Source organism: Caretta caretta, chromosome 8 (assembly GCF_965140235.1).
Source record: "Caretta caretta isolate rCarCar2 chromosome 8, rCarCar1.hap1, whole genome shotgun sequence".
Taxonomy (NCBI): Eukaryota; Metazoa; Chordata; order Testudines; family Cheloniidae; genus Caretta; species Caretta caretta.
The window spans coordinates 24,833,694-24,847,771 of record NC_134213.1 but is presented as its reverse complement, the minus strand read 5'-3'; the positions used below and the strand labels follow the sequence as shown (position 1 = coordinate 24,847,771).

Genomic DNA, 14,078 nt, shown 5'->3' with positions numbered 1-14,078 from the left:
TGTACCTTTTTACCTTCCATTGGGTAGAGGAAAAAGTCAACTATTTTGGTCAAAATAGTTCCTAAGCGGCAAAACTGATTCAATTAGGCTTTTCTGCACCAGAGATTTCAGCCAGTGGAGATGCACTGCAACAATCACTTAGCATAGGCAGAAAAAGCCTGTTAAGCTGTACTGGAACAAATCATGGTTTAAATTGGTTTTGCCCTTCTATACCAAAGGATTTGCACAGGTGCAGCTAGCCCAGTTCTGGCCCTTGAGGGTGTAACTTTAGCAATTCTCCCTGTAGAAGAAGCCTTAGTATCTTTGTCTCAGTACTTCTTGAATTTTTTTTTACCTTCCTTATGTCACAACTCTGGTCTCTTGCGAAGGGGCATTGTTCCTTTCTGATATTGTCAGAATGACACTGTAATCAGTCTCAGAGCCTACAGGCTCAAAGCCAGAGATCTTTAATAATTTTCTACTCAGGTAAAATCCTATTCCCTTCAGTGAGAGTTTTGCTAAGTAAAATGTGAGTCCTCAGTCATTCTCTATTACGTCTGCACTCAGATCTGGCCCTTCTCTGTAGAATGGGGAGAGGTTAAATTCCTCTACGGCTCCATCCCTTCCTTGTTGGCACCCTGCAAAAAGCCCTCCACAGGGATCGCAGATACACACGTGGGGAGGAGGTGAGCCAGAGACAAAAATGGGGCCTAGGAAGGGCAAGAATCATTCATTCATGAAGTCCTAAAGGGGATTTATGCTGTAGAGGTCACGCTGTATTGTGGAAACCCCTTTTGTGGGTGGTCAAAGAAAGAGCCACATGTGGAGTATTGCCAAGCATCATGACCCCATTGGAATCAGCACTGTCTGGGAACTCGAGGGGGGCAGGACATCCAAAAGCAAGGCTTGAGGCACACGACTTCCTCAGAAATATCCCTGGCCTCTGGCATTCCCAAGATACATGGGAATGAGGCAGAACCCTCTGCTTTGTCCTTTCGGGGAGGGAGAGGGCAATCTAGCTTTCCTTCTTACCCATCTACTAGGTAGAGAAATTCAGATGAAACATCATGAGGAAGTCTCACAGAATTTTCCTCCCATAGATCCCCTGTTGAGGTCAGTTCTACAAGACAGAGCAACAGTGGCTAGAGTAAGGAGCTTAGGATGTGATCCTTATTGTTTATCACTTTTATTGGCCTTTAGCACAGGAACCTTGGGTGACATTCTGGCCCCACACAAGTAAATGGCAAAGCTACCACTGATTTCAATTAGGCTAGGATTTCACCCTTTGTCTTTTTATTTGCCTGTGAAGCACCTTGTACGCCTTTAGCACTACATAACAAACAACCATTATTAATACATTTTAAACAGCTCTCTTAATTTTGTTTTGATATTATTGCACACTTGAACTCCTTATTTCTTCTGCTTAAGCTGTATCATTCCTGATGGAACTGATGAAATAATTCTTGAGCAGTGATTTGAATTTTACATTCTGTTTAGTTTTCTAGAGTGGACCTGCAAGTATCCTAGCAGATCCTTTTTTGTTCTGAAATGTAGTTGACTCACTAGGTCTGTTTGTAAATTCCCGAAGCTGTGTAGTCACGGGAAGACTGTATTAGAGGGCTCACTCTCAGTGCACTGTTTTTGTGAATAACATTAAAAAAGCTCTTTATTTATTCAGGTGTAAATGTACTACTGTAATTGATCCACTGGTTCTGTCACTTTCAATATAATGTGGCTACTTCTCCTAATGGAGCAATTCTTTATGATCCATTGACCATTCAATCCCATCAACAGTGTCATAGCTTCTTGATACCTAACTTTCAGCTTAATATTGCTTTTAAGAACTAGCCAAAATAAATAAATTAAAGCTATTTGAAATGAATGCTGAGCAGTGGAAGAGCAAAATTTTTCATCCTGCCCAGAAATCATAGCCATATGATACTATGATGGTGAGTGAGTATTGTTTGTTTATGCCTGGCAGCAAATAGTTTTGCACTGGAAATTAACAGATCAGATTTAATCATCTGTAAGTAGCACCAAAAATAAAAATACTTTGCACTTATCTGTAGTAACTTCAATTAGGGGATCTCAGAGCTTTTAAGATACAATAATAAATTTAGAACTGAAGCACAGAAAAATATTTAATGACTTCCCTAAAGTCAGACAATAACGTCTGTGGCGGAGCTGGGACTTGAACCCAGATTTTCTGACTCATGATCAGGTTCCTTAAGTAAAAGCCTATTCTTCCATCATAGATTTCATGGGTGAACAAATAAAAGTTGGTGCCTTTTAATAGGACTTCTACATCCCACATTTGGACTTTCCAATCAGCATTTATGCTTGTAAAACAAAATTTTTGCACCCAAAGTAACTGTTTGGGAGATGAAATATGAGATTTTAACACCCTTCTAGAGTGCTTATATTTCAAATTTTGTCTTTCTGTTATTAATATTAGAAGTCCATTTTAAGCCTACTTTACTGTAATTATTGAACTTTTGTTAATTCTAACCACAACTGTGCTTCAGTTCTCATGATATATTTAAAACAACAAACAGGTTTGCCTTCTGCCCTTATATGGCCCTTTATCTAGCATATAAGCTCCATATACAGTGATTTATAATGAAAAAAATATTTCTTCGCAAGATATTGTCCTTTCTCATAACAACTTGTAATTTTTCCCCCATTCATAGCAGGAAACTATCACAGTGAGAAGATAGAGAGATGATAAGAATGAGTTGAATACTTCCTTTTTGATATACATTACTATATTTCTTCTGCTTAGATACTGTTTGTCACTATTGTAGGCTTCCTATTGATAAAACATTTTAACCATCAGTTCAAGTGTGAAGATATTTACTGTACCAGAACACAGTGCCATTTTAGATGTCAATGCCCTCCTATTTACAATCACTTTGCATTACAATTTTTATCTCTTTTACTTTTTAAGTTCTGTTCTGGCAGGTTAAAGCATCTTATCAATATAATTTTTTCTCACGCCCAACAAGACAATGCTTTATTACACACCTGTACTGGACTGAACAATTCCAGAGTCCACAGTTTGCCCCAGAAGATCATATTGGTTCAATCGAGAGCCATCTTCAGCCACAACCACAGACCTCGCTGGTTCCCTTGTCCATTCATACACAACCTCTGCTCTGGTATAGGCATCTAATTTAAAAGAAAAAATATTTCATTTCCTAGCCTTTTACATTATATTGCAAAGGTAGAGTACTGCCTTTTAAATCCGAGAGGAAGAAATCCATCTCTTCCCCATCCCATTCCTGATATTGAAAAGCCTGAGTATATCAGACTTTGTGCAGGAAACACCAAGCGGGGATGAGGCATTAAATCTGCATCCCTTCATTCATGGGCATGCCAAGGACCACTTCCATTTTTCTAGCTTCCAGACCATGATGGGAGACAGCAGCCAGACCCCTCTGTACCTATATGCATTGTGGGTTGGGCCACGGGGTCCAAATAAACCTCCCCCAGCTAAGCTTCAATGGTCTCCTTTTCGTCAGCATGATTAGAACTCTACCGTCTGCATGGACACCCCATCTGTAGACCATCATTCCCCACTCACCCTGTTTTATGAGACTTAAATGGCACAGAGGCCACAAATTCATCTAATCCCAGACAGGCCTCCACGTTGGACTATATTATCAGTTTGTATGCAACACGTTGGGGTGTAAATATATCTTGCACTAGCATGACATGCACTTACTGTCTGTGTGGACCCTTCAGAACACTAGAGTGCTTTGATCTACCCCGCTTTGAAATTAGAGTAGATCAAAGCACACTACGGAACTTTTAGTGCTTGGCAGTAGGGTCGGCATAGACAGTGCATGGCAGGATAGTGTGGGATAGATTTACATTCCAGCTTGCCATGCACTAACTGCTCATATAGACAAGCCCTGAGACTGCCTGGGCCTGGATGACTCTGAACTATGCTGAATATATTTTTCTATACCTGCTATCTCTGGAGAGTGCTGAAAGTCCTTATCTTTGTTCACACTTACTTACATTTATATACTTAACAAAAAGAAAGAAAACAAGCTTTGCAGTTCACTATAGACTCTCTTCCCATTCTCTGCAATCCAGTTAGTCTAGTGTGTTACAGAAATGAATCAGTGGTATTACACACATACCATTGCATTGCATGTTCCAGTCAAGTATTTGTGTCCTGTAATGACTAGGTCACTAAGCAAAAATCAAACTATATGTGAATATTTTTTCTCTTCATGTTGTAAATGATTCATCCATCATTTTTCCTGGTATAGTATTCTGCAATCTAATGGACCTCACTTAGAGCACTTAGTGTGGGAGCATGTCTGTGCAAGTTTGGGAGTGGCAAGTGGCTAGGAGAGCCTGGCATCTTATTTACGTGACCTCACTTGTGGGCTAATAGCTTACTATATCAGTACATAAGATGTACTTGGAAGCTGAGAAGATGGAGTTGATAGAGAGTGGTGATAAAAGGAATTTTATGGGGTTTGCTCCTGCACCATCAAAGTAAAAGGGACCGTTGCCATTTGTCAGTGCACTGACTTCCACTGGAGTTGGATCAGCCATTAATAGCGTACATTATTTCAAAGTAACAATGTAAATAAGTGGTAACTTTATTGAAAACCATGGTAAATGCAAAATCATGTCCTAGTAACTGTGCAATTAATTCATACATGCAAACATTTTCCCATTAATCTGTATCAGCATAATGGAAAGGTGAAAATATTATTCCTCAATTGAAAGCACTCTACTAATTCTGGAGTATGAGGACAGGTTGGAAGACAAGGGTCTGAATTTCAAAAGTGCTGAGAACCCAAAACTCCATTAGAAGTCAGTGAGAGTTTTGGGTTCTCTGCTCTTCTGAAAATCAGTTTGTCTTTTCAAATAACTACAGTATTACAGATTCATAGACTCATAGAACCATGGGATTAGACGGGACCACAAGGATCATCTACTTTAACCCCCTGCCAAGATACAGGATTTGTTGTGTCTAAACAATCCAAGACAGGTGGCTATCCAGCCTCCTTTGTAAAACATCCAGTGAAGGAGCTTCCACATACTTCCTGGGCAGTCTGTTTCATTGTCCTACTGTTCTTACAGTTAAGAAGTTTTTCCTAAGATTTAATCAAAATCTGCTGTGTTTTAGTTTGTACCCATTGCCTCTTGTCCTGCCCTCTGTGGCAAAAGAGAACAATTTTTCTCCATCTTTTATATGGCAGCCTTTCAAGAATTTGAAGACAACTATCATGTCCCCCATTAATCTCCTCTGTTCTAAACTAAACATACCCACTTCCTTCAGCCTTTGCTCATATGGCTTGCATTCCATCCCTTTGATCATCTTTGTCGCTCGCCTCTGGATCCTTTCCAGTTTCTCTACATCCTTTCTACACATTGGTGACCAAAATTGGACACTGTACTTCAGCTGAGGCCTAACCAGTGTGGAGAAGAGAGTTGTCAGCTTTGATTTCAAATTCATTTTGTAACTCCCCCCCCCCCCCCGAAGGTAGAGATGCAGGTATTAGATAAATGACAACATATGTACTATGCCCTTATTACCACTGCTGCTTTCCTGAGTGACTTTGGTTTTATATGAATGGAAAATGTTAACTGAACTGACAATCAGATTTTTTGCATAGAGGTGAGGAGAACATCTGCCTTTCTGATATTGTCCTTGCCAGCATATGCCTTTCTGTTGTTCCAGAAGCCTCTTAAGCATTTGTTATAAAGTGCCCCAGTCAACTGGAACCTCCTCCTGCTTAGGATGATATTTTGGCAAGTTATTTTAGTTTTGGAGCATTTACTGGCCTTGACAACATGGGCAGAATTCATGGAATATATGTGCCACCCCCATTGCTGTGAGACCTTTCTAGAATCAGTTCCAGAAAGAAGTATATAATGATGGAGGAAATGAAAAAGCTCTTGTCCAGCACAATTCAATCCAGACATTGCTGGGCAATCACTGCTGTGTCAAGCCATTAGCTGTAATGGTTGCTCTCATTTTGGCCAGAAAATCCATCCTAAACCTTAAAAACTGATACATTTTTGCTAACTTTGGTGGGGGGTGGTTTGATAAAACAGCATTTTCCTAGGAAAAAAACATTCCATCAAAAAATTCTTAACCAGTTCTAATTCTGAGACCTTAGCTCCAATCCTAGGGCCATATCATCCTCTCTGGGAAAATGAGTGTAGCATACTGTAAACTGTCAAAGTTTTCTCCTTATCATGCCATTTAGGAAGAAATGTTTGCCATCTCACCCCCACGATATGATTCACCTTCTTCAGGGAACAGGTAGTGATTTCAGATCCCTGAAGACCAGGGAATTCTTTATAGAGGACCTGTGCCCCCACAATAACTCCAAGCTACTACATAAGCCAGCGACTTGGTAGCTTAGCTTTTTCTAGCCACCACACTTGGAAGCCAGCTTAAAGTGGGGGTTCTACTTCACCAAGCATCTTAATGATGACTGGATCACCATTAACTGATTCACAAAGTCTCTGCAAGTTTGGTGTTGAGATGATATTGCACAGATTAGCTATAACCTTTATTCATGCCTCCAAAACTACAAAAGCCCAGTCTCCAGGGAGCTTCAGAGCAGCAGAAGTGGAATGATGCCAGGAAGGCAGCACTCCTTTTCTCAGAGGAAATTCATTTTGTGCCCTCAAAGGGATACCATTTCTTGTACATTTTACAAAACAGTCAATATATTTGATAGTGCCTTGCACAAGAGTCCGAGACTGAAGTAGCAGGGCTGTTAAAGTTCACTGTGTGTTTTGGTCATGGAGTTTTGTGAAGGAAGCTTGGAACATACAAACACACATCATATCTAGCTCCAAATAGCAGACACTCTTCTTACTGAAGTCATTGGTAAAACTCCCATTGACATCACTGCAGGATCTGACCCCTACTCCCTAGTTAGTTCATTTGAAGAGCAATCATACACACTGATGATAATAAAAATAATGAAGTATAGGGCAGAGTATAGGGCAGAGGAAACATGATCAGAGCCATAAATAATACATCTAAAGATATTATTGTTTGTTTTATTTTAATTTTATATTAAGGATTTTATATTTGTACATGCATTCATTTTATCTATCCTGCTTTCATCCTTATTTTGTTTGTATCTACAGAGAATTCCTTTCCCATTTGCTTGTGAGAACTTGCCTTGTACATCTGAAAATCCAAACACTTTGTAAGGTAAACAGCCAGCCAGAGAGAGCCTAGACTAGAATAGAGACTCTTGAAAGAACATTCAAAACAAATTAAACATATTTGGTAGGCTTCCTGGTGGCTCAGTTTTTTCAGAACACTTGTAGTCACATGCCCTATTATAGTTGGAGGTTTTATTTATTTTCTTCTGATTCACAGGAGATAGTGAGAAATGTTTCCTGGAAGAGCTGAAAGAAAGTTTGGCATTCAAAAGGTACCAAATTCTGGCCAGCTGCACTAAAAGTTTCTAAGCTTTTTATTCTCTGAATCCCAGCACTATTCAAAATTGTGTGTAGAAGACTGGTAGCTGTCTAGAGGCTATAGATCAATCCTTTCTTAGAGTAAATATAGGGCCATTCATTTCAAAGTAAATTATCACATTGTCTGGTACCGAGTGAGGAATTAATTGAATGAATAATTATCCATTATCAGTGAAATGACCCATTTCTACTGGAAAGAGAAATAGCCATTGAGGAAACAATTTGTATCCTATTAAATGTGCACTCATTTTGTCATCTTTTTTTTATGTTGAACTAAATGAAATAAAATCCTCCTGTTATTTTTTCTGATCCAAGCACTTTCTCACACTTCAGCTTTTTGATATGTGTACTTTATTAAATTATTTTAAAATAATATCTTTATCTGCAAAATGGGAATATTTGTGATGGATGACTCTCAAAAGAGTCAAGAGTTTGGTCTCAGCCAGGATGCTTACCTAAACTAAACTTCTTCAGTGAAATCCTGGCCCCATTTAAGGCAGCAGCAAAACTCCAATTGACATCAACAGGATTCAATTTTCAACCCATAAATCTGCTCATCTGAGTTAGAAATCTTGAAAGAATGGGACTCTCTCATGAGATTTGTAACAGCTTTATCTCCAGAAGTGCGACAAGATCACCTTCTTTTCATTATACCTCTGCTTTAGTTCCAATTTTTAAAAAGAGATGGAAATATTTGCACATCTTAGAAAAGAATTGATTTGTATTTGATTTCAAAAATGTGCAAATTTGGGGGGAAGAGGTTCACTTTTATCTGAATCAGTTCATCCATCCATGGATCTATATTACTGATCTTACTCATTCTCAAACTAAAATTCAGTTGCAGTCAAGCTTAAAGTGGGTTTCTGTATGCCATGCTGCAACTACGTCTTTGGAGTGTAGCCATTTATCTCTTTGGCTGATGCCTAGACAAGATGTTGGATTATATTTAGTCATGTAGAAAATGTTCATTTAAAAAAAATGGGAAAGATTGAAAAAAACCCACAAGTTTCTATGTTTTTAAATAATCTTCTGCTCTGATCTGATGTGAAATATTTGTAAGGTGGCCTTAAAAGGGGGAACCTGAGTTAAAAATAAACTTACAGCTTCCAAATTTCAATGGGCAAGCATGTGCATCCATTGGAAAGTCTTCTAAATGCATTGGACATTCTGCTCTCACAGTCAGTCTACAATGGATTCATAAGCAAAAGAAAATATTATAGCTTCATGCAGTTAACAAACAAAATTATATATACAATTATATAAAAGAATATGTCATAAATACAATTATAAAATACATTTGCTAAGTGAGTAACAAGAGAAATCCAAAGAATTCTTGTCATCGTTCACAAACTTCTAAAAGACGGTTTGGAACAACTTTTTTAAAATGTGACTTTTTTTTTCAGTCTTGCTGTAAATCTTTGCTCAGCTCTAGATGTTGCTTGACTGGCCTGAAATCTTCCACAAGTCTTCTAATATTGTTTAATTTGTTCCTGGAGTCTTTACTCAGGCAAAATTCTCATGGACAATAACGGGAGTTTTGCCTGAGTAATGGGAGTATCAGGACAATAATGGACAACATGTTAAAGAGCTTGTTTAGTTTCCTCTTCAGTAGCTTTTTGTTTGGCCAATTTTCCAGTTACTTAATATCATCAGCCATGGGCATCAGATGTTGCAAAATAAGCCTTCATTTCATATAAAAGATGCTATACAATATGGACCTGACACATGGTTCACTGGCATTAATGAGATGCTTTCCACTGAGTTCAATGGGCATTATATTAGGCCCTTTTTTTCTTGACATCTGCCTCAGTTTGGTAATGAACCAAAATCAATAGATTGGTGCAAACATTGCAGGAAAGTTGACAACCCAGGAAGAATGAACTGGCCGTGTAGGTTTGAAAACAGACTTCCCCATAAAGTTTTCAAAATTATTTTATTTGGTAGGCCACAGTAAATGATTCCTGAGGCCACACAGAAAGTTTGAACACCCACTTCTTAAATTGCAATTGACTGTTCCACTGAACATGAAATAGAAATGGAGTTCTATAGATGCACTTTTCCCATTTTAAGCACAGTTCTTTAGAATGTCCAGTACCAATTTGTTAAAGAGATGTATTGGTGATAATGACAACCCAACAGAGTCAGACATTCATTATATAACATAAGGTTCAGACATTAAGAAATTATATTAAGATAGATCACATACTTCTTACTCTGACAAAACTTTCACTGCCTTCATATTATATACTTCTGTAATCTCTCAACAACATAAACACTTGGGGTAAAATCCTGACCTTATTGAAGTGGTTCTAATGTGGTTTGAGGATTGAAATGTACTTAAAATGAAAACCTTGTTGTTGGTGCATGGGATAAATTCAAGCTCCTGATTGATAAAAATAAAGATCTGATCGGCTTGGATGCAAAAATATTGCTCACTAAGACAGGTAAAATAGAGAAGGCTTATGACAAGAGGATTTATATTGTCCCTGAAAAAGTCAAGCACCACACATCAGCAAGGAAAGGACTGTAATGATTGAATACCATATAGCAATTGCATGCATGCACTTTTACAAGTGAAAGGTGAGGAAGACAGAAATAATAATGGCTAAAAGGACATATTTGAACAGTGCACTGCAAAGTGATGCTCTTGTGTATTAGGTTCCCAACATCCAAGAATTTGGGGAGACAAGAAAAATTGACCTGAACTTGTATCCCTGCCAGCCGAAAAGGTCTGACTCCAGCTTAGACAGTATTGAAAGATGTTTCAGAATAAATTGAACATATTTGACATGCTCCCAGGAGCATGGAGATTTGGATTTCTCAAAACACTGGGGACACCTGTCCCCTTTTTAAACATTTTTAGAGGTGTTAAAAGAAATCTCAGTACTCACACAAGTATCAATCTGACCAGCTTGATTAGTCTAAAGAATTATTTTATACTTTGAATCATAGACAAAACCTGTAGACTGGCAACTGTCTAGATGCCAAAAACAAGAATACAAGCAAACCAGAAAACAACATTCTTTTCCGATTGTTTGTTATAAAGCTTTTCAGTCCAAATCTTTGTGTTCTATAACAATGCGTGGAATTAATTTGTTATTTACTTTGCTGAATAGCATTTAGCACAAGTTCATCATTATCCAAATTATCCATGAGTAGAATGATACATTGCTAATAAAAAGAGTAATGTCTATCAATGAAACAACATGTTCCCCAATATTTTCACAAATTCTTCAGACCACTTGGTTTTCCTGTTATGTCTAAAACAATGAATGTCCATTTTTAGACTATAATGTCCTATATTTCCCCTAGAACAAGGAAAGTGTGCAAAAACCTCTGTGCCCTCATTTTTCTAGTCCTCAGAGTCTGTTTTCCATAGTACTCAAAAAAAAATCTTTACATTTTAGGCCCAGTTCACTAGAATGTGAGTAGCAAACTTTCAGGCTTCATTGTGCTTTTAGGCTGGGATTCTCAAAAGCAACTCCAATTTCAGGTCCATTAAAAGCTAGTTGATGCTATAGGCCTAATTCCCTTAGGTGCCTTTCAAAAATCACAGCAGAGAGTGTAAAAATGGCCATGGTATAGCATGAGAAAAAAGATTATATTGTAAACTCCTGAATTTAAGTCAATTATTGTATGGCCTATTGTGAAATTAATTAATAAGTCTAATATTCAAACATACAATTATCTTCAAAAAGAAATATTTCTCCATTCTGTTTGAGGGAATTGTACTGTAAAAAGTAGTAATTTCAAGTGAAATGAAAAAATGCTGTATTCTTATTCTTACCTCATTGTATACAGCAGTGTCCCATCCTCTGTAATTCGTAGTAGTTTGTTCGGCATCGTCATGTTGTGAGCCACTGATTTCTTTCCATTGTGGAAAAAAGTATCAGGTGTCCAAATCTTGCTGGCCATTAAATTATTTAGCCGGAGGACTGTCATGGGTCCTTTGAATTTTAGTCTCTCATCTCTCCAACTTTGACGGAAAAATACATCTATTGTATATTCCTAGAGCAATTCATACAACAGGAAAACTCTCAAGATGTCATATTTTTCCATACAAGTGTTTGACAGATAAACGTTTAGCATTTTTGTAAGAGCAAGATTATGAGACCAGTATAGCATGTCTAAAGATTGTTATTAAGATGGTTACAGCTTTGGTACTCATTTAAACTAAACAAATGTTAGGAAGAAACTTAGAAAGCATTATGGACAGCAAGTAATATATGAGTTTACAATAGATATGATATTTTGACTGCATATGCTGAAGCATTATGTAATAGATTTGGAAACTATTTGTCTTTTGCTATAAAATAAACCTTTGTGAGACTGCACCTGGAATATTGCCTTCAATTCTAGCCCTATGTAGCCAAGTTGTGGGGGAGTTCAAGAGATCACTGAAAATTATGGCAGAAATGATTTATGAGGAAAGAGTGCAAGAGCTCAGTGCACAGAATCACTGGACTGTACAGAGAGAAGTCAAGGGAAGATTTGGACCAAACTTGTAGCTTGCCTAGGCAACAATTGAGGAGATGGGGGATGGGACGGGACACCTGATTCTCTCCTCATTTACAATAGTTTGAAAGTAGGGTATTACTCCTGATTTACATCAGTGTAAATGAGAGGAGAATTCATCCTTGACAGTAACCATTACTAATTAAGGAATGAAATTTTTTTTATCATGGCACAAAGCAGCATAACCAGAAGCAATAGGATGAAATTGCAAAACAGTTGTAATATATAAAAATATATATATATCAGACAGTAAGATATATAAAATCATGGAATAGTTTCCAACAGGGAATGATAGAAAAGATTTAATATTAGAAATAATAATGGCTAAAAGGACATATTTGAACAATGCACTGCAAAAATAAATTAACCCTTTGTATCCACACAATAAATCACATAATTGATGAAGTATGATGATTAAGTATGATAATTATTTTTTAGGAAATAATCGTGTACTGACATGAGGCTAAACTATGTGACTTTAAACGTCTCTTCCATCTGTAACTGCTATGATGCTGTGATTATTATGAAGCTATTGAAAAACACTGCGATTTAAAATTACACTGTGCAATCATCCATTGTTTTTGGCTGAAGACTGAGTCTCCCCTTAGACTTTTTGACAAAGAACCAATGGCAAACCATGAAGGAAAATCACTGCCATCACTCAAAATATATAGACATATATTACACATACAAGTAACAGAACTACACATTTATCCAATAATACAATCAGGAAAGACAGACACTCTGGAAAGAATAATGAAAGAAATTAGGTTCCACACCAGATTCCCGCATACCAGACCACCTTTACTCCTCCATTTATTTTTAACAAATGTTAGTATTTCATGGAGCAGAAACCATTGTGAGATGTTTTCTAATCAGTAAACTATCAGCTGCATTACAGGTTATTTAGATGGGAAAGGTTGCAGTATGTCTTTGTGTTTCATCTGTTATCTTGGTATGATATTCATAATCAAATTCCTTGCACATAGGCAAATGGTTTAGTCACATGTGGCTAAATGTTTCTTTAAGCCCTGATCCAGCAAGCCATTTTAGCATGTGCTTAATTCTAATCACATTAGTATTTTTATTGTTTTCAGTCACCTACTGACTCCTACTCCATCCCACAACTGGGGGCAGGATTATTTGGCTTCAATGGGACTATTCACATGCTTCTAGTTAAGTACATGCTGAAGGGTTTTGCTGGATCAAGGCTCACATGAGGTACCACTTAAGTCAATGGGACTTTTGCCACTGACTTCAGTGGGGTCAGGATTTCACACCAATGATTCATACCAAAGCAGAGGTGAGAGGGCTCGGTGGCTTATGAGCAGCAGGTGACAGGAGATTGTTGAGCTTTCATCATGTTCTCCGAGCTCTACCCAAAACTTCCTCCTACTCAAATGCGTGGTGAAAGATAAACACAGGAAACGACAGCCTTGCAGCATAGAAGCAATTGTTCACCCGCATCTGATACTGAGGAAAGGGAATACAATGGGATGACGTGAAAGTTTGGAAGGAGGAGACTAAGGAGCTCAATCAGTCACTGGATATTGGTGCAGGGGGATCTGAAGTTGAGAGAAGATCAGTTGTGTGACCAAATAATTTGATGGAAGAGGAACAAAAGCAGAGAGGAAGTATTTATGGATCTAGTCAGGCACTCTGCCCTTCCTGACTATAGGCTCCTCTACCCCGCAAAACCTTTTCCCAGAGCATTCACTGACATTTAAAAATGAACATGCTTTGGCTATGCTCACACTTCATTAGGGTTAGTTATTCTTCTCAGATGAAAGCTATCAGAAAGCCAGTTTTAACATCAAATGGTCAGATCTTCTCACCAGAATGGGTGTGATTTCTGTGGCACGGGACATGACTTAACAGAGCAGGAAAATAGAGTTCCCAAAACTCTTTGCTGTAGTTCTAGTAAATATGTAGTTAAACAAGCCAGACAAGAATCAGACTGCACCATTCACAGCTAGGATTGGTCACATTTACATTAATGGGAATGTAATCAGAGAAAAATAAATTAACCCTTTGTATCCACACAATAATTCACATAATTGCCAAATATTTTAGGGTTGTTGCTTTCGGGGAGGCCTGTAAAGCCCAGA

General features: G+C 37.8%; 1 protein-coding gene across 1 annotated transcript in view; it reads right to left on the bottom strand.

Annotated features, from left to right (window-relative positions):
* The window catches only part of GABRA1 (gamma-aminobutyric acid type A receptor subunit alpha1), a 55,825-nt gene that overhangs the window by 23,469 nt on the left and 18,278 nt on the right, over positions 1 to 14,078 (bottom strand). The window contains exons 5-7 of the mRNA XM_048861774.2: positions 11,243 to 11,463; positions 8,557 to 8,639; positions 3,004 to 3,147 (exon numbers count right to left, since the gene is read on the bottom strand). Of these exons, the coding sequence (XP_048717731.1) occupies positions 3,004 to 3,147; positions 8,557 to 8,639; positions 11,243 to 11,463 (448 nt within the window). The remainder of the gene's footprint in view (positions 1 to 3,003; positions 3,148 to 8,556; positions 8,640 to 11,242; positions 11,464 to 14,078) is intronic.